Source organism: Corvus moneduloides, chromosome 7 (assembly GCF_009650955.1).
Source record: "Corvus moneduloides isolate bCorMon1 chromosome 7, bCorMon1.pri, whole genome shotgun sequence".
NCBI lineage: Eukaryota > Metazoa > Chordata > Aves > Passeriformes > Corvidae > Corvus > Corvus moneduloides.
The window spans coordinates 3,295,360-3,314,945 of NC_045482.1; the positions used below are offsets into that span (position 1 = coordinate 3,295,360).

General features: G+C 42.4%; 1 protein-coding gene across 9 annotated transcripts in view; it reads left to right on the plus strand.

The window, feature by feature from the left end:
* IKZF2 (IKAROS family zinc finger 2) overlaps nt 1-19,586 on the plus strand; it is a 118,126-nt gene that overhangs the window by 87,737 nt on the left and 10,803 nt on the right. For all 9 annotated transcript variants that reach the window (XM_032114713.1, XM_032114718.1, XM_032114711.1 and 6 more), the window contains 2 exons: nt 7,338-7,475; nt 15,155-15,298. In XM_032114713.1, coding sequence (XP_031970604.1) covers nt 7,338-7,475; nt 15,155-15,298 — 282 coding nt within the window. The remainder of the gene's footprint in view (nt 1-7,337; nt 7,476-15,154; nt 15,299-19,586) is intronic.

Sequence of the window (19,586 nt, forward strand, 5' to 3'; positions counted from 1 at the left end):
GTGCTGTAAACAACTGGCAGGTAGATGCAGGTGTCAAGCTGCTGGTCTGTGCCCTGGACGTGTTTATAGGAGAGGCAGGCGTGTCTAGAAAACACCGGGGCTGGAGGTGCGATGTTTTGCCGTTGTTTCGCTGAGTGCTGATGTACCACAAGTACCCAGCTGTGTTTCGCTGCTAGCTGTTATAGGACGTGGTAGCTGTTGACAGAAATCACTTATCATTGACTACCACTGTGCAAAAAGTCAGGACAAGCTGTTTTTCATTTGCTGAGAACCTCACAAAATGTTGTGGCTGTTGAACAGCCACATACATATCAATAGGCAATTGATAATAATGTTGACTCAGAGGCATTGGGCCACGAGGTCATGAAGTCAGTCAAGTGCTCAATTGTGAGCTCCAAGTCAAGAAAGTACCAGTTGCCCAAAGACCTGTTCGTAGGCTTCTCCTCTTGTATTGCTGCAGTTTGAGTTTTGAACCTTTTGAGGTGTCCAGAAACCTCATTAAGCGCAAATCTACTTCTGTGATCTCCTCTACTGCATGATCTGGTGAGCCAGCCTTTTACCACATGGCCTCATGAACCCTAATACTTGGCCATAATATGTTAATCTAAAAGGTCCTTGTAAAATGGAGACATCAGAATTCTCTGAGGTCCAGAAATATATCTGCATCCCTTGAAACATACTGCAGGTATTGCTGCCTGCTCTTGGACTGGGAAGATTAAAAGAAGAAAGAAAAAATTAATGTGAAGTTTTCATAATGTGACTAGAGATTTTGTTCTTTCTGAAAATCACATTGCTTTAGGATGTCGCAGGTTGGGCCCTCAGGAGAGGATGCACTTGACACTGGGTGTCTCCAGTCCGTGTGTTTGTGTGCTCTAGCAGCCTGAAGCTTTATTTTAGATGTTTACATGTTGTGACTACTGCATGCAGGTTGTCTTGGACAATCTTGGGCTGGGTGTGGAACTTGACCTTATTTCTGAACTCCAGTATATACAGGTATTCTGTGTGTGTGTGTAATCTCACAGGCAAAAAAAAAAAAAAAAAAAGCAACGCATCAAAGAGCCCCCATGAATTTCAATTAACACATTTACAGTCATTAAGCGCAGCAGTGAGATACAGCTTCGGAGTGGGAGGCAGTTCCCTTTGCAAAGCTGCGTGCTGCTCAGAGCCAGCATGGGCTTAGGTCTCACTCGTAATTTTTTTTGTGATTAGTTCGTTCAGGGGTCTGTTATTCATGTAAATATTTTTGTGTGTGAGGCTTTGAGCCAGGCAGCTCTAGACAAGCCGAGGTGCACTGTTTAATTACAGTAGCGAGGCACAGCTACGGTGTTGCGTCTCCACAGCCTCAGCCCTCCTGCTGGAGCCTCAGCTCTGCCACAGCCTTCTGTGGCTCTCACAACTGCATCCCTGGCATGGGGAACTGGAGGTGGGAAGGACAACAGCAGCTGTTATAGCTACCTTTCTGCAACTATTGCACCCTCTCTTTTTTGTCCCGTGTGGGGTAAAGGTCGCCAAGCTCGGGGCATTTGACATCCCCCTGCGCTCATTCGTTCCCAATCTGAAAGGACTCCATGTAGCACATGGCCTTACAATGCCACATGTTATTTTATTTCTGATTTGATTTTCTTATTGTTCCTCTGCTCTGTACCATCCTAAGTATCTCCTCCTGCTCTTTAATGTTCACTCCTATATCTAATATAATCACAGTGTATTATTAAGTCCTTAATTTCTCAGTAGAGGTACCGGTGCTATTTTTCTGTGTCTCCCTACTTGTGAGTGCTCCACAAAATTAGCCTCTGTGCATCTGGCAAAGTGCACAAGTTCATTTACATGCTGTGAAGAGGGGAATTATTACCTTAATCATACGTATGAATAATTGAAGCCCAGGAAATCAGAATAACTTGCCTGCAGTCACAAATCTGTAGTGTAACCAAGAGTTGAACCCTACGCTCCCTAGTCCCAGCCCAGCGTCTTAATCACATCTCCTACCTCTGTGTTAAAGCTGATTGTGCTCTGATAAGTCCCATTCAAGGCAAAGGGCTGCCTTGTAGGCAATGTGTGACTGCAGAACACTTCCCTTCACTCAGGCACATTCCAGTTTTAGGGAAGAAAATTAGTGAATTAATAAAGTGTATGGTTATGATGGGGGACTGTACAGGCTCACTGATATGTTGAGATGCTCAAATGCATCCAGAAAAGGGCAACAAGGCTGGTGAAGGGTCTAAAACATGAGACCTAGGAGGAGCGGTTGAAGGAGCTGGAGTTGTTTAGCCTGGAGAAAAGGAGGCTCAAGGGAGACCTTATCACTCTCTAGAACTCCCTGAAAGGAGGCTGTAGTCAGGTGGGGATTGGTCTCTTCTCTCAGGCAACCACTGACAGGACGAGAGGACACAGCCTTAAGCTGCACCAGAGGAAGTTCAGACTGGACATCAGGAAAAATTTCTTCACAGAAAGAGTGATTGGGCATTGGAATGGGCTGCCGAGAGAGGTGGTGGAATCACTGTCCCTGGAGGCGTTTAAAGAAAGACTGGACGTGGCACTCAGTGCCATGGTTTAGTTGATAAGGTGGTGTTAGGTCATAGGTTGGACTTGATGATCTCAAAGGTCTTTTCAACCTAGTTCATTCTGTGATTCTGTGAAGTATCAGCTCAAAGGAACATTTTAACTTCAATGCTGCTTCAGAAAGATTCAGTCAGAGAGTGCTGATGTTTGCTCCAGCTCCGGATTGCTAGGGGCTGAGCAGGAGTTCAAATTTTACAGAAGTAAGTCCCACTCAGTGTGCTGCTGTCAGAGGGTCTCTTGGTCTGAGCCAAAAGTAGCTACATTAGATGGCCATACAGTGCAAAAATCATGGCTGGCTCCACTTCCACGGTGTGGCCAGGGCAATAGAGCAAAAGGAAAGGAAATCTGAGGCAAAGCCTCTGCTCCTTGGACTGGGCCAGCCCACGTCACACGGGCAGCAATGCCCGGCCCTGCCTGAGCAGAAGGTGTGAGTGCTCGAGCTGTGGCCAGGACCTGGGACATGAGCGAATGGACAGGGAGGAATTCTGCACTGCATTGCTGCAGAGGACAATGTGCTGCCCGAAACAGGGAGTGTTGTCTCAGTGCTCTTAAGGGAGGCAGGATTTTAGCTCACTAAAGTGCACTGTAGCTCTGAACCCGTACCATAAGCCTGTCTCACTTTATATGCTTGTGGCAAGGTGGTACCTGGGATGCCTTGTTGTTTCCCTTTGACTTACTTTATATTCTGCTATGCACTCGCATCTCTTTTGAGAGCAAAATGCTGTGTGAATGCCTTGCGGGCTCTTTCTCTGTCACTGACCTTTTTTTATGACTTTAAAGAAGTTTCCCTAGGCCCAAGTCTGCTTTCTGTCTTGAATATTGACCTTAGAGTTACACCATCTCATTGTCACTGCATGCAGACTTCTCAGCTATCAAAGTTCACCCACAGGACTCAAAGTATTCCTAACTCAGAAACACTTTGCTTTTATGTCCTCCTCCTCTTTCCCCTCCTCCCTCCACATGAGCATTTTAATTTCACAAGCAAAATACGTTTTGCTGTGAATTTCGACGAGTGGTTCACCTGTTTCCAGGGTAAAAATTGTACTTCAAATTTAAATGTCTTTTTCACTGTGACTGTCATAATATTTTCCATTTGAGGCTGAGATTCCACTGTGGGTTTTCTGTGCCATGTTGTCATCTGTCCAAATCTGAGCTTAAATGCGTGGAAATTCTGACATTTCAGTAAGAAATATAAAATGGGTTTTTTTATGTTCTTCAAGTTAGCTGTTTCATAGGTGTGGCCACTGGGTTTTGCCCAGCGCTCTGGTCTTTCCCAGTTCAACAACAGAGCAAAGATTTAAGTTTTTGGGCTTGTTTGCATTGACTGTGCCATGTCATTTTTGTGAGAATAAAGTGATGGTGATTTTTTATCTGGCTGTTGATCCTGAAAAGGTGATAAGGTAATAATGACCCCAAACCAGGGATTTCCAACCTGACTTTGCTTGGCAAGTGGTGGTTGCGTGTGATGCCGAATGTGGTGTCCGTGTATGTGTGGATCTTGCAGAAGGCAGCTTCAAATCAAGCAAACTTGGAGCAGTTTCACAGTGGAGATTGCTTCATGATGGAAAGACCTGGGGGTTTTGAGAGGGGTTTGGTAGGCGTCGTGCTGTTGGACTCCTTACCCTCAAGTCAATGCCCTGTAGACAGAGACCACTTACGCCTAGTAGTGTCAGCTACACATTTCGGGGGCAAATTTTGAATATCACTGTTTACCTACACTGGAGTATTTGACAAAGGCTGAAACCCTTTTTGTCAGTCATGTGGTTTCATGTCGGGTTGTTATGTGGAACAAAGTATGCTGCTGAGATTATCACCGAAATTGAATTCTCTAAAAGGCTTTTGCAGCTTTCTGTCAGGTAATATGAAATACATAGAAATGTACACCCACTGGCAACATTCACTTCCATATTTTTTTTTGTCATTAACTTCTTTGAGAATACAAGGGGATATTTGCAGCTATTTCAGTGGCTTGACATTTGTCACAATGATACAATTTCTAAAATCTAGATTGTAGCTGCTGCCTCAGCTCACTGAACCTCTTACCAAACGGCCTGTGAGAATTGCTGGTGACACAAACTCCTGCTATCAGAACTGATTCCATTGTGGTCTGACCTGATCGATTGCTCTTTAACACAAGTCACAGTCACTCTGTGTAATTTTATAGTGTAAATCAGATTTTATGCCTGTGGGGCTATGATGTGATTGCATCTCTAGAGCCAGGGGGGACAGAGTTGGAAAACAAACCCATGGGAACTGTTCTTGATCCTACTCAACTGGCGCTCACAAACTTCATTCTTTGCAGTTGTGTATTAAACAACATGACTAACATTTGCTACATGTTGTTTATTCTCTTCTCCCCAGAGACGGGAACGTGTGTGTTGGGACTGTTTCTTTCCTTGAGGAATTATGTTCCTCAAATCCCATATTGCCTGTAGAAATCATGTCTTTATCATTAACTTTTATCATCTCTATTAACCTTCACATTTGATGGAATTTGGGTAGCTGACCATCTGAAATATCATTGGAAAAGCTGTGCCGTGTTCTATGTGAATAGTTACTGAAATGGTTGCAATGCAGGGAGCAACCATTTGAAGAGGTCTAATAAAACCTCTTTTTTGATTGTTAATTATTTTTTATAATATGAGCTTGTAGCGGAATATTTCTCTCTGTGTTAAATGATAATAATTTAATTAATTGTAGCTGCCTAAAATAGCTGCAAGCCATCCCCCCTTTTCCTTGTGTCTTACAGTTTATCTAAGTTGCTTGATAGCTTCATGTAGCCAAACTGGGTGGGCTAATTCAGCCCTGCTTCAGCTCGGTTAACATAATTTGTTCCATTGCACTGGATTTTTTTTATTAGACACCACATTAGCTTCTAATGAAGGTGTCAGATTGACAGACATTGATGCCATCTAGATGCACGATGAAGCATTGTAATGGTGATTATAGAAGTCTTTCCATCCTGGGGAGCCTCTGGTGTGTTTTCCTAAAGGTGCCTCCAGAATGAGCTGGCTGGTTTATGTTTAAGAGCTGAGGCTTGATCCAGATCGTTCACATCAAGGGCAATTATTCTGGGAACGATAATGAGTCTCACGCTGGGCCTCCACTGAGAATTCCATTACCAGCTTCAGTTAAGGGAACAGTGTAAGCAAGTGAGCAAACTAAAATAAAGGCCACAACAACTCTTTGGTCTAAGACACACTTTCTTGAGGATAAGCCTTACCTCTAAATAAAGAAACCCACAGTTTGGATACTTATTAAAAACAGGGTTTTCTTTTCCTTGGTGGACAACTTGGTTGTTCCACTGAAGTGTGCACACAAACTTTTTGGGAAAACCCGAAGCTTTCTGCAAGCATGTTTTCATCAAATCCCTTTTTTCTGAGACAGAAACATTTGAAAATGTTGGACCAGCTCTGATACCACAGGCTCAGGCTTTTTCTTCTTCTATTATAGGATGTGGCATGAGGGCCCAGAGAGTTGTCCTGACTCGGGGTTTTCATATTTGAGCCCTCTGCCCAGCTCATTCTTGGCTGTGTCTGTCCCCCCACAGCTTCCCTGCGTTTTCCCATCCCAGTGGTGACGGGGCAGTTTGGCTGCAATTAGTACAGCTCAGATTTCATTAAGTAAATGACTGTGAAAGGCTTTCAATATTGGGACAAACCCAACAGAAACATGTAGATTACCCAACAGAGGATGTTCTCAACTTCTTTGGCCAGAAACTAAAATTCTTACCTAAGATTTTCAAAACTCTGGAAGAAGTTTGACCTTCCCCTTCCCTCAGCCAGCTCTGAAGTTTGCAGCCGATCGTGTTTTACTAGACTTGCAGCACTGACTTAATAGCTGTTTAGTTATTAGAGGATAAATGTTCATGTTCTACAAGTTTAAATTATATTAAAAGCCTTTATTAGCACCACTTGGCAAAATATCTTTTGGCTAGCTTTCTGGCCTTGGGCTAGGCCATTCTTGTGGTTTCTTAATGACATACTATGAAATTGATATAATTTATGAGAATTTGGTGCCAGGTTTTGCATGTATTAAGAAGCATTTGCCGTTCGTGCTTAATGCTGCTGAGCAAAATGAAAAACATTAAAAACTCGAGTTATGTCTTGCATTCATCTGGCTTGATTTTCGTTGTGCATGGCCTTTGGTATTTTTATGTATATATATTTATATTGTGTTTTTTTTAATATTATCTGGTCTCTGAATTACTAGTGGTTGTTCAGTTCTGGCATGTAACAGTGCTGTTACCAAAGTTACTTTCTATTTATTTTCCAACCCTCCTTGAGTAATTTTGGCAGAGTTTTCTCAATGAAAGAGCTCCTCTGAGCCACGAAATGGGTTTCCCCACAGTTGGGAGAAGAATTAGGCCACTGAGGCAGCTCATTTTTGTGAAGGCAACTGTTTGTGCCATGGGCCAAAGGCCTCAGAAATTTCTTTCCCACGAGACTTGGTGACGCTCAGGCAGTGCTGGGGTGTGATTCAGCTGGTTGGTATTTTCCCCCTCTCGGCATCTGTTTATTTGCTTTGCCACCAAGGCCGCCTCCTTTTCCTTCTGCTGATACAGCGTTAGTGTGAAAAACGGATGGGGCGAAGCACCCAGCGGGTGGGAGGAGGCATGTGCGGTGGGAAAATAGGGCTGGGAGAAAGGTCTGGGGCTTGAGTAACCTTTCTTAGGTGTCTTTCCATCACAAGAGTTGTTTGTGGCAGAGGTGTGAGCTTTGTTGACTGCAGAAGCCAGCTGCCGTGGATCTGACTCGATGCTCTCATTCTTTCCGCAGTGGGGAAGCCTCACAAGTGCAACTACTGCGGCCGGAGCTACAAGCAGCGCAGTTCTCTGGAGGAGCACAAGGAGCGCTGCCACAACTATCTGCAGAATGTCAGTCTGGAGGCTGCCGGGCAGGTCATGAGTCACCATGGTGGGTGCAAGCCGCCTCCTGAGCTCCCTTGGACTTGGAGCATCTTGTGCGGGTGTTTCTTCCATCTCTTTCTTCCTTCCTTTCGTCTTTGCATGACTTCCCTCTTAGAGATTGCTTACACTCAGAGAGGCAGGAGAGGAAAAGATGGGCTAAAATCCTCACTCTGACCAGTTTAACAGCCCTATTTGTGCTTATTTTGTTTAAGTCAGTATTTCACTTTTTAGTATGTGTACCTATGCAGACATGAAAATAAAGCCAAGTCACCTGTTCACAATTACCCAAAAAGTCCTATCATAGAATCATAGAATGGTTTGGGTTGGAAGGGACCTTAAAGACCCTCCAGTTCCACGCCCCTGCCATGGGCAGGGACACTTTTCACCACATCTGGTTGCTCCAAGCCCCATCCGGTCTGGCCTTGGACACCTCCAGGGATGGGGCAGCCACAGCTTCTCTGGGCAACCTGTATCAGGGCCTCACCACCCTCAAAAGGGGGAATTTCTTCCCAGTATCCCATCTATCCCTGCCTTCTGGCAGTGAGAAGGCATTCTCCTTTGTCCTGTCCCTCCATCCCTTGTCCCAAGTCCCTCTCCAGCTCTCCTGGAGCCCCGTTAGGCAGTGGAAGGGCTCTAAGGTCTCCCTGGAGCCTTCTCTTCTTCAGGTGAGCACTCCCAGCTCTCCCAGCCTGGCTCCAGAGCAGAGAGGCTCCAGCCCTTGGAGCATCTCCATGGCCTCCTCTGGACTTGCTCCAGCAGCTCCATGTCCTTCTTATGTTGGGGGTTGAAGCCATGTATAAAATGTCTGATTCCCTTCCCCTTCCTTTCTGATAGTGAGTGATAATTAGAAAAGATAAGGATGGCAGAGGTATTCAGAAGTCATTATTTCTACCCTCTGTAATATTATCTTATCCCTTCAAAAAAGGGAGGGATGGATATAAAAATCTCTAGAGCAGAATGGAATTCAGTAGTGTTGTAGAAAGTAATTATAACCAAAAAAATGTTTGTATGCATTTACATTTGCTAGTATTAATATGTTAACTAACACTGCATGTGTTAATATACATAAGGACTGAAGATTGCCAAATAGATTGTTGAAAGCAAGAAATGTCAAACTCTGTGAATTTGTTTTCAGAAATTTCTGGAGCTATTAGTATGGATAATGAGCATAATGTCTCAGACTGCAGGGTTGAAGGCTTATCTGGAGCAGTAAATGCTAAATGTAAGCTGTCCAAAAATGGTTATAATTTTATTCAAAATTAGTGGCTCACAAACTCTTCTAAAAGTGAACTTCTTTTAGCTTTTCAAAGTTGTCGTTAGATGTTTGGTACTTGAAGTGTTTAAATTTTTTTACTATTCAGAAAATTATGAAAATGGTACGTTTTCCATTTTGATTTAAAATTACCATATACCTACAAATACACTAAAAAGTTAGGCTGTGGGTAAACAAAAAGGCAAAAGAACATTTCCACTTTTTTTTTTCCATTTTGCTTATCATGGTTGAGTGGAGTCATATGGCTTAGTCTGGAAATTATTTCTGTAAAATCATTTCTAAAAACCTGAAAATGCAAGCTGAAATAAAATCTATTCATCATTGCTAATATAGGCTATATTTTGGTGGGAAAAATCTCCAGAATTTTTAAAATAGTACTTTCCCATGATCCGTTTAAGCCTACAAAGGCACACTAGACATTTTTAGTACATGTTGCCAAAATATTCATACAGCTCTATTAAGCAATTGCTCTCCTTCTAGACACCTGGGAGACTAAAATCAACATTTAAAATGTCATTGATGATTTTAAAGATATTGAACTGAATGATTATCTGCCTGAGGTGTCTTTTTTCCTGGTAAAAGTCCATGAAAAGGCAGATTTCAGGGCTTTGCTCTTTGGAGGGACCTGTTGTGGGCTTGGTCAGTCAGGTAGGAGTTGAACCACTGAGTTAATTCTCAACGAAATACACACTCCTCGTGCAACAAGGGCATGCCTGTCTTGTTAACCAGGGAGGGATGCCTTCAGTCAGCCTTTCCTTAGGGAATAACAGGAAGCTGCCTATAGCTGTGACAGCCAGGATGCTTGAGATCCTGCTGTGGAGGAGCTTCCCTAATGCCGCTCAGTGTCTGGGTTTATTACACAGTTATTTATTAAAATAATTAATTAAAATAATTAAACTTTCTGAGGAAATCTAAAGCTTTTTCTAAACTGCCTAATACCATGACAAGAAGGGTAAGTCCTTAACCTTGTCTACCCAAAGAAGCTGCAGTGGTTGACCTTGCATTGATTTTTCTACCACCTGAAGTTAAACCAGTGCAAACCCCATGTGGACAGTTCTTTTATTTACAGCCTGACTGACTTTGCTTGGGCTTAAAATAGAAGTGTTCACACAACCGCTTCACTTTTCTCAACAAAATTAGCTTAAAACAGCACTTTGAATTCAACTAGTGCCTCTTTCTCCTCCGGGCAAATATGTGTGTGCCTCCCCTGGTGAATGTTTAAGGGGATGTTTGATCCACTGTCTTCATTTAGTTGTTTAGTGAGGGCACAGAGAGGACAGGCAGCGACAGGGAGCTCCAGATACAACCGGGACCAGTAATAAATCTCAGCTCACATCCCAGCATCACTCACCCCTGTGAGGCTCAGCATGAGGGTCCTGAGCACCAACCTGTAGAGGTCTGCAGCTTTTTCCTGGGACTGTAAAGACACCAGGGAAGAGTACAGAAATGATTACTCACCTTAACGTTAGGCCTTATACTAACCCTGAAAAAACTGTATTAAAAAAAAAATTGTATTAAAATTGTATTGATTTCCTTCTTTCCCATGTCACACATGGAAATTATATTCCTGAGGATGACAGAGTGTGCTTTGGAGACTTTTATTTTACATCCTGTTGGGGTTGAGCTTTCCTGACTCTCTTTCCAAATACTTGGTGTTTTGTTTTTGCTGGGCATTTTGAGGCCTTGGAGCGCGTTTTGGTGCGACTCCTGCTCACAACTTCACCCTTACACACAGAACAGGGAGAGGTGGGGATTTTCTACCAGCATCCTGCTCCTCCTGCTTTAACAACACCAGCATTGGCCAACACTAAACATTGATCCAAATTATTTCTGCATAGACTAATTGTTCCAGAAAACTGGAAGCAGCCCCTAGAGGGTTTGGATTTTTTTCAGGCATTGTGCTCAAGCCCATCAATTTACAGACATCTACTTTGGTGTTTTCAATTATCTCTGTCTTGCAGATGGCTAGATCACCTGACTGAAGCCACAGGGGGAAGCAAGAGAGGAGGAAGGAGGGCTAATTTTGTGGGGTGGGTAGGAATGTACAAGGCTCTGGGTCTCGCTCTGTCCTCTTGCAGGGTGCCGGTTGCTTGTTGAGCTGCCCCTCATGTTCCTGATCCTTGCTCAGCAGGACAGATGCTGCAAGAGAGATCCCATGATTTTGCTGTTGAAAATTTTCAGCTAAGCAGCACCGGCTCTGGAAGGAGAAATTAGTCTGCAGTCTCCTAGCTAGCAGTCTGTTGGGGGTGACAAAAAGGACAGTCCCTGAATGGCAAGAACATGACCTTTGCAGGAAAGAACAGGGAGAAATGTTGAAGGCTAGCTGTGGGTTATACCCAGTTATGCCTTCTTCTCCACCGCCACAAAGCCAAAAGTCCAGAGAAATTCTTCCAGGGGAATGGAGAAGTGTCCTCTTTTCAGGACAAGGAGAAAGAAGCCTATCCCTAGGCTGTGCGAGGCTCAAAGGCCAGCTCCGCATAAAACACACAATGGCCTTGTGTCTTTCCCTCTTACATAGTTGCTTAAAACATCGTTAAAATGCTGGTCCCACAGGACACTTCACACCAGGGTCCATGGGAATATTTCCTGTCATTTCTCTGTGCACACACACTTCTTTTAAATAGCAATATTGTGAGCTTCAGAAAGGAAATTGAGGTTGATGGAGTAATACTAATTTATACCAGCTGAGACTTAGCCCAGTGTCTGGTGTCTGCACACAAAAATATTTATCAGCAAAACACACACTGGGTAATTTTTTTACTTCTCTTTTTTCCCCTATTCTTTCCTCACTGGAACAGCATAAACTTTTTTTAATAGTTCATGTGGTTTCCTACAAATTAAGAAGTAAAAAGTTAATCACTTTGAGTACTATGATTGAAAGACCGGTGTCTTCAGGAAAAGAAAGACTGTTCTGAAGACGATCCAAGTTTGTCAATTGAGAGTTTAGGCTCAGAAACACCACTTTGTGTTAACTGCAGTTGAGAGTGTTGACAGTGTCAGAGATGGTGAACTCTTCCATGGGCAATCCAGGAGCACACTCTGATAGCTGATGAAGAACATCCCTGAACAGAAACGTACTCAAGTATGGGCTTTTCTTGGGCTGGAAGTTTGATTTTTAGAATAAGAAAGTATTCCTGAGCTGAGACTGTAAATGCTCAGTGTAAAATGAGTTGCTGTATCTGAGCTAGTTATAGCCTGTCAGCTGTTCTTCGGTTGCTCTCACTACCAAGGTAATGAAGTAGAATGTACTACAACAAAGAAGGAATTGCATTTACTGCTGAGTAAATGTGTACACGAGCGTCTACCACAGAGCAGCTGATTGTTGAGAACTGGTAGTTTTGTGTGATTTATTTGGTTTCCCCTTTCTTATTTTGTTTTTTCTAAAAAAAAAAAAAAAAAAAAAAAAAAATAGTGGAGGGTGGGCTATGTGTCCTTTATTTGTGTGGTTTTTAAATTGAAATGGAAATGAATTTATCTAGCTTTGTCAATGTGATATTTAACTCTTTGGGTTTCTAAAATGTGACCTCTTATCTGTTTGGTCCAGTTTTGCCTGCCATTTCAATTGTTTCAGAAACTAGACTATTTCCTTCTTTCCCTTCTCCCAGGAAATCTGCGTAACAAAACACACTCTGGTAACGTATTTCCATCATAACACAAATATTGGTGTGGTTCAGTGATTCTGTTGCAAAAGAGCCATGCCCTGCTTTATAGATTTGGATTCTGAGGTGGGAAAAAGTACCTTCAGCATGAAAGAAAAGAAAATGCTTTTTTTGTTGATGATTTTAGTTTTAAAATGAGTCCAAGCAGGATTTTTGCCTGACTTAGAGAAGAGCAGATGTCTTTTTTAGCACTATTCATTTTTCATGGAAGAAAGGTTTCAAATTCTGTGTAGGAAATTTTACACACATATGCCCAGCAGCAGAATTATTTAATTATTACTTAATTGTTGTAAGACCATACGAATGTCACTACATTTGGGGCTTATTCAGATGGCTTTCAGAGTAATCAGGAGCTTTAAACTGCTTCAGGATGCCTTGAGCAGGTGTTCCTAGGAGGGATTGAGAGCCCCCTGCACCTTGCTAGGACCACACCACCAGCCTTGTGTGTCCTGTGCACCAGGGGCTGGAAATCCTTCAAGTGGCATCCAGGTGGATGTGGCCCATGGCAGTCACATCCTGGGATTCACACGGTGTGTTGCGTGCATGCGCATGCATCCACTGAGCTTGGGTAAGCCAAAAAGGACAGTCAGATGCCAGTTTCCAGTGAAAGTCAGCAGACATAATCTTTCCTTTCTTCCCAAATCTCCTTGGTAAATACTTGAGTAGTGCAGATAGCTCCTGACCAAGCACAGTATTTAATTAACCTTAAAACTTTACCCTTAACTATTAAAGTATTCCAAGCCTCCCAGTCTACACTGGGCATTAATTAGGTCACTTGAACACTGCATCCCATTTTGTTGCAACATTAGATTCATTTCATATTTATGCTTTTTTTTCCCTCCCTTTCAGTGATGCCAGCAGGACTGCCTTGTAAATGAGAAACTATTGTGTTTCTCAGGGGGAGCATCCTGTACAAATAAAAAAGCAGCAGAGTAAATCACTTTATAGCATATGGTAGATTCTAAGCCTCAAAGTACTCAGCTTTCCATAGCAGCAGAGGCACAAATGGAATCAAATGAATAAATTGCCATGTTTTCTTATTATGGATGTCTGAATTGAGAAGTTCACCTGAGCAGATACTCTGTTTTGTAATTGCCTGGTATTTGCTCTTCCTTACTAGAAAGAAGGCAGAGACAAGGCTTTTTATCACCCCATTTTTTGTATATTATGTGCTAGCAAACAGCTGTGTTTAGGAACAGGGGGTAGATTATTCCATGTCAGGATCCTGAAGGTAGTGCAGTTACATGGGAGGAAAGTGGGCTGGTGGTGTTCATTTATGGCACTGTCTGGGAGAAGGTGTCTGTGACACAAAAGGCTGCCATGGTGAGAGACCGGAGGAGGGCTGGCAGAACATGAGGGTGCCAGTCCTTCTCTGCCACCTCTGCAATATCCAGCACTTCACTGGGAGGCTGATCTAAGACAGGGAATACAATGGGTTCCTCTCAGCTTACAAGCTGTAGGAACTGTGCCAGATCACCGCAGTTTCTGTTTTTCTGCCATCCATTCTTTATACTCCAACCATCCCATTAGCACATGGACTACTGGCTGATCCTGCTCTGGTTTTTCTTGCTTCCTTCCAAAGATGAATGCAGGACAATTAGGCCTGGTATCAAACTCATAGCAGCAGAGCAGAGCTATGCACTTGATATATATTGCAAATGACTGGGACTCTCCAGGCCTGATCCACAGTCTGGTACTGCTGACCCTTGTTGGTGATTATAAGAGGATGCTCAACAAAACCAAAGTATTTGTAGGTACTTAAGAATGGCTATATCAGCAAGTGACATAAACTCCTGTGCAAGTGGCTCACTACCCTGGTCAGAAGCCTGTGCAATTCCTACATTTGAGCTGTAGCACCTTATTCCCTAAACCAACAAATGACAAGGAGTGAAATGAGTAAAGACAGAAGAAGTTACTGGTTTTTTGGTTTTGTCTCAAATACAGTGTATGAGCATTCCCCTGATGTAGTTAGCACAGGAATGCTCCCTGCTGATCCCAATGATGTGAAGTAAGTTGCAGAAAACCTCTGTTCGCAGACTGTTAGATCTGTGCTTGAGGGGATAAAATATTAATCAAAAAAATGGGTAGTTTCTGTGTCTGATTCTGAAGGGAATTTCCACGTGATGTTAATCCTGTAATTCCAGTATAGTGTCTGTTGATTTTACAGTCTCATTACAGTGTGAAGAGAGGAAATACGCTTTAGCAAACTGATCCTTCATTTGAGAACCCTTTGTCTCATGGAACACACAGCCAGGCCCAGCAAACACAACTCATCAATGCCTTGTGTGATTTTTAATCATTGAGATTAGTGCAAAAATATACTAAGAGTAATTATGCTGTATGATAAGTGTGAAGGGAATACACAAAGAACGGTAACTAAAGATTTACATTGGTGACAGGTGACCGTATTGAAGAGAGAATAACACAAAATATCACCTACAGAGTGAGTTTCAAAAGTGTCCCCTCCTCGCTGGTGATCTTGAGTGTCCAGAACAAAACAAGTCCTTTTATAAATGCTTAAAATTGGTTTCTGCTAAATAAGATGTTCCTGAGGAGAGATGTTTTGTGAATGTGGCTCTGCTTACAGGTGATTGCTGTCTTGATGCCCAAAGCGTTCTCACACCTTGCTTTATGTTGTGTTCTCACACCTTGCTTTATGTACTTTGTTGCACAGTCAGCAGGGCTCAAATGATTTGTGTTGTCTGTGAAGTGTAGACCAGACCTGTCTGATAACCATTTTTTGGTTTTATGTAGTACCTGCTCTGGAAGATTGTAAGGAGCAAGAGCCTGTGATGGACAACAATATTTCTGTGGTGCCTTTTGAGAGACCTGCTGTTATAGAGAAGCTGACAAGCAACATGGGAAAGCGTAAAAGCTCCACCCCACAGAAGTTTGTGGGTAAGCTGGAAATGAGCCTTTTATTCTTTTTAGTGCATGGGTATAGGTAACATGCTATTGTAACAGCCAGAAGAACAAGGGGAGAAGTAGCACTCTCACAACTTGATTCTGATACAACAATGGAGGTGGTTAAATCACAGCAAGAAATCATGATAATTATTGAGTTCATTTTACCAATCCAGAGAATTCAAAAGTGAAGTCCACTGCCATGTAAATGCCTTAGAAAACCTTGAGCTTTTTACTTAATGGTGGGGTTTTTTGTGGTTTTTCTTAAACTTTTCTCTAGCCCTTTTGAGATTTAGACTTGTCATCTTCCCTCTCCTTGCTCCAGAAAAACAAAAACAAAAACAAGCTAAGACTCTCGTATAATTATCTGTCTCCATATGTGTTAAAAAAAACAAACAACAAGTATCTCAAGACTTCTAATTTGTATTAAATTTCTGACACTTGGCAACAACTGGTCTGATAATACTGGCATGAGGAAGTAAATCACATCCCTTGTGTTGGAAGAAGTTCTTGCTCCAAGTGCAGCACCTTGCACACAGTAAACTTATTAATGCATGAATATGAAACAGTGTTGGGTGGCTTTTGGTTACTAGATTTAGAATCCTAGGTCAAGAATTCATATTTTGCTTTGAGTTTTGACACATTAAAATTATTCCGCTTATAACAGGTGACAGTATGGAGAATTTTACTTGGTTTGAGCTGTAACTATAAACGGCTTTTTACTGCTACTGAAGCAATGCAGAACTTCTCAGGAGGGAAGCTGGAACAGAGAATTGTTTGGGGTGTCAGACTGTGCAGTCACGTAATAGGCATTTTCCATGCTCACTCCCTGGAAGGGCAGTCACACAGAACTTAAGGGTGTCTCATTCTGCCCACACTAAGGACATTTACAGAGAGGATCAGAGGACTGTAAGCAATTAGCACAGCCATTTAGAAAAGTTGTTGCCCCTCAGCTAAATGCAGATTCAGATGGATTTGTTAAATCACCCCTGAAGGTGGCTGTAAGTAACCTACATGGTTTGGAATAGCAGGGGGCCAGCAGTGTGCAGCAGCTCACCTGGGGGGACTGACACACTGACCTGGCTGCTCTTGGTCACCTGACCATTCCCAAATACCAGTGCTGAGCCAAGGTTAGGCCAGCCATGATGCATCCCACGTGGGGAACGCTGGGAGACATCAGTATTTCCTACATTGTTATAGTTTTAGACCAGAAAGGTGATTTTTACTTGTCCACTCACGCACCATTGACCATATGTTGTTCTTGTGTTCAGAGGTAAATTTACTGATTGGAAATTCTTGCCTGAGAGATGCTGTACCACATTATTATTCTCTTCAGCAGGTTAGACTATTTTGTTGTTAGATAAATCTGGTTTTTTCTATAGGTGTAACATGTCATTATCCATATGTAGGAAAAAAAATACCCCCTTTCATATTTACCGTATCTTACTTTTCTGATCTTTAGTGGCATCACAGTGTTTAGAATAACAACAGTCTTCACTTGGCTGCCTTTCTTTTTTTTTTTTTTTTCCCTCCTTCACCATGACCTCACTTTTCTTCCCTTTTTCTCCCCAATTAAATATTGTTCAACTCTATCAGGAAGAATGTGTAATGGTTCTCTTGCTTGCAGGAAATTTTCCTGTGTATACTGCAAGCGTGGCACCTATCCAAAACAACTTAATGGTGTTTATGAGAAGGTCATGTAAGCATAAGCTAAAATCTTTGCATGCTACATCTATCAATGCTTTACTGCTCTTTCTGATCAACAATCTCCAAGGGACCGTGGTTATGGACCACAGGCTCTCTGGCTGAATTTTCAGGAGGAAAGGAGGGCAGTGTACAGCAAATAGAATGAATTCATTTCTACGTGAGAGATTTGGTTATATATTGAGGTACTACTCTTAGCAAACCAGTTTAAATAGTGGAGACAGAAAGTACAATTTGTGATGTGCAGGAGTGTGAGTACTTCTTTTTGCCCCTTGTTCAATAAGAGAGAGGCAGACACCAGTTAAATTAAAAGCAGCTGTCTTCAGGCTGGTCACGTAGAAGCAGATTCACGTATTTTCAGCTGGAATTTGGAGCTTACTCTTAGAATGTCACTGAGGTTAAGAACTGGCAGGATGCAAAAGGAGACATTTATGTGGCTTACGATAAGACCATGGTTGTTAGAGTAAGAATTAAAAATACACGGGCGTCTCAGAACAGATGAAGATCAGCCGGCTGCCAAATTACAGTCAGCTTCTGGTTAATGGGGGTCAGGGAGAAACTTCCCCAGGGGGAAATGCTGAAACGGCTTTCTCCAAGATTTCTTGCAGCTTTCTCCCAAGTGTCCAGCATTGCAGCTGCTTTAGATACTTGATGAGATGGACTACAGGTATCGCAGGACAGCTGTGTCTGTGTGCTTTGATCTAGCTTCAAATACCTGTTTCGGGGTTTATTTGAATGTCATATGGCCAGAGAGGAGAATGTTTTTTCTTCTACTTCACTAATGTAGGGCAAGGATAAATAGAATTGGAGCATAGTTTAAATAAAAATTCAGAATGATTGGTATGATTAGCTGGTTTTAAGTAGAATTGGCTAAAGAGGAATTTAATTTGGAAACCACGTTGTACTGGTCTATTGGACTGTTTATTGGTTACTTCTGAGCTCTGTGTTTTACGCCCTCTCCCTCCCATGTTATCATTTATTTTACTTTTTTATGTCACCCTCCATTTCTCAGGCTCTGACATCTTTGGAACTGGTTCATAATTAAAGGAATAAATAATTCAGGTCACTGGCAATTTACAGCTTTCTTTGCTGTCTGTGCTGGAGTAACTAAACATGGATGATGAAAGGAATCAAAATAAGGTTTGCATCATTTATCCAAGTAGCCCATAAAGCATGGGTAATATTTCTTGATCTATAAAGCCTACAAAGGACTGACAGTGTGTTTGGCAGCTGGATCAGACCATCACCAGATCCATTTCTTTATCCAAACACAAGAACAACACAGGTGGCCAGAGCAGGTGACAGGCACCAGTGGGCACCAGACACACTTGCCTCCTGGAGCTGTCCTCCAGTCCCACTTTGCCCCCACTTGGGAAGGAGCTGCTCTCTTTCATGGGAGGCTGGAGCCACATCCTGTTACAAAGCTGTCCATCCTGTCTGTGGCAGCACAGCCATCACAGACTGCCAGACCACAGCAAAACACTGAAAAAAGGATGTTTGATGGCAAGATTCATCCACAGGTCACGTTAGATTACTGGACCAGCGTTGAGTACACAGCATGAGGTACACAAACATGGTAGGGTGTCCAGCCATGTGAACAGTATTGCTGAAGACAGTAGGAATATTCATGTGCTTCACTTTAAACTTACATTTAATTACCTTGCTAATCAGGGCTACGTTCCCCAGCAGAAGTGATGCATCATCTCTAAGGATAACATGGTTGTTCTCTATGCATCACTTTAGAATAAGTCACACTAAGTAGAATGAACTATTATAGTCAAAAATAAAATGCTGAGTGATAGCTGTGTTGAAATGTACTAATGCAGTTTGGAAGAGATCTGGGATTGCAGTTCTGTTTCTTATAGTGGTTTATACACATTGTGTTCCAAGCAATTTTGGCAAAAGGTGATAGAAGAAGATTCTTGAGTAATTTAATTCTTGAGTAGCCAAACCACTTGTAAGTAGTGACTCCTTGAATTTAACGTATCCTACTGGAAAAAAGTCTGGTTTTATGCAACAAGGAAGTGAAGTAGCAAAGACAATGAAAACCAACCAAAATTATTTATCAGACTTCATAAAATCAGCTCTAAAAGTTAGCTATCAACAACTAGCTAATTGCATGTGTGAACACATAGCAGCATGTGTATCTTGTATCATATGCATATAACCTTTCCTGTTTAAAAAGAAGTTATTCCATGAGCTTGACTTGTCCTAATACTCCAAAACCATCACTGGAAAAGCAGTGCTGCTGAGCTGAGCCCTGGTGTAAGCAGTGGTCAATTTGTTCACCTCCAAGGAGAGCCGTGATGCACAACATGCCCTGTGACTGCCATAATGTACCAGCATGTGGTTCTGCTTTTTCACATCTGTCACGCCATTGATGTAAAAATGTTACAAGGATGTGAGTTTGGATTCACACAGTGATGAATCAGCCAGCTTCAGCATCATTATATATTTATTTATCCCGTGTCAGTGAAAGGTGCTTCTGCCTTCTCCCAAGTGAAACTAAGCTATACACATGGTTTCTCTATTTGTTTTCTTGCCTAAGTAGACACTGGGAAGGGAGGGGTGTGTGTAT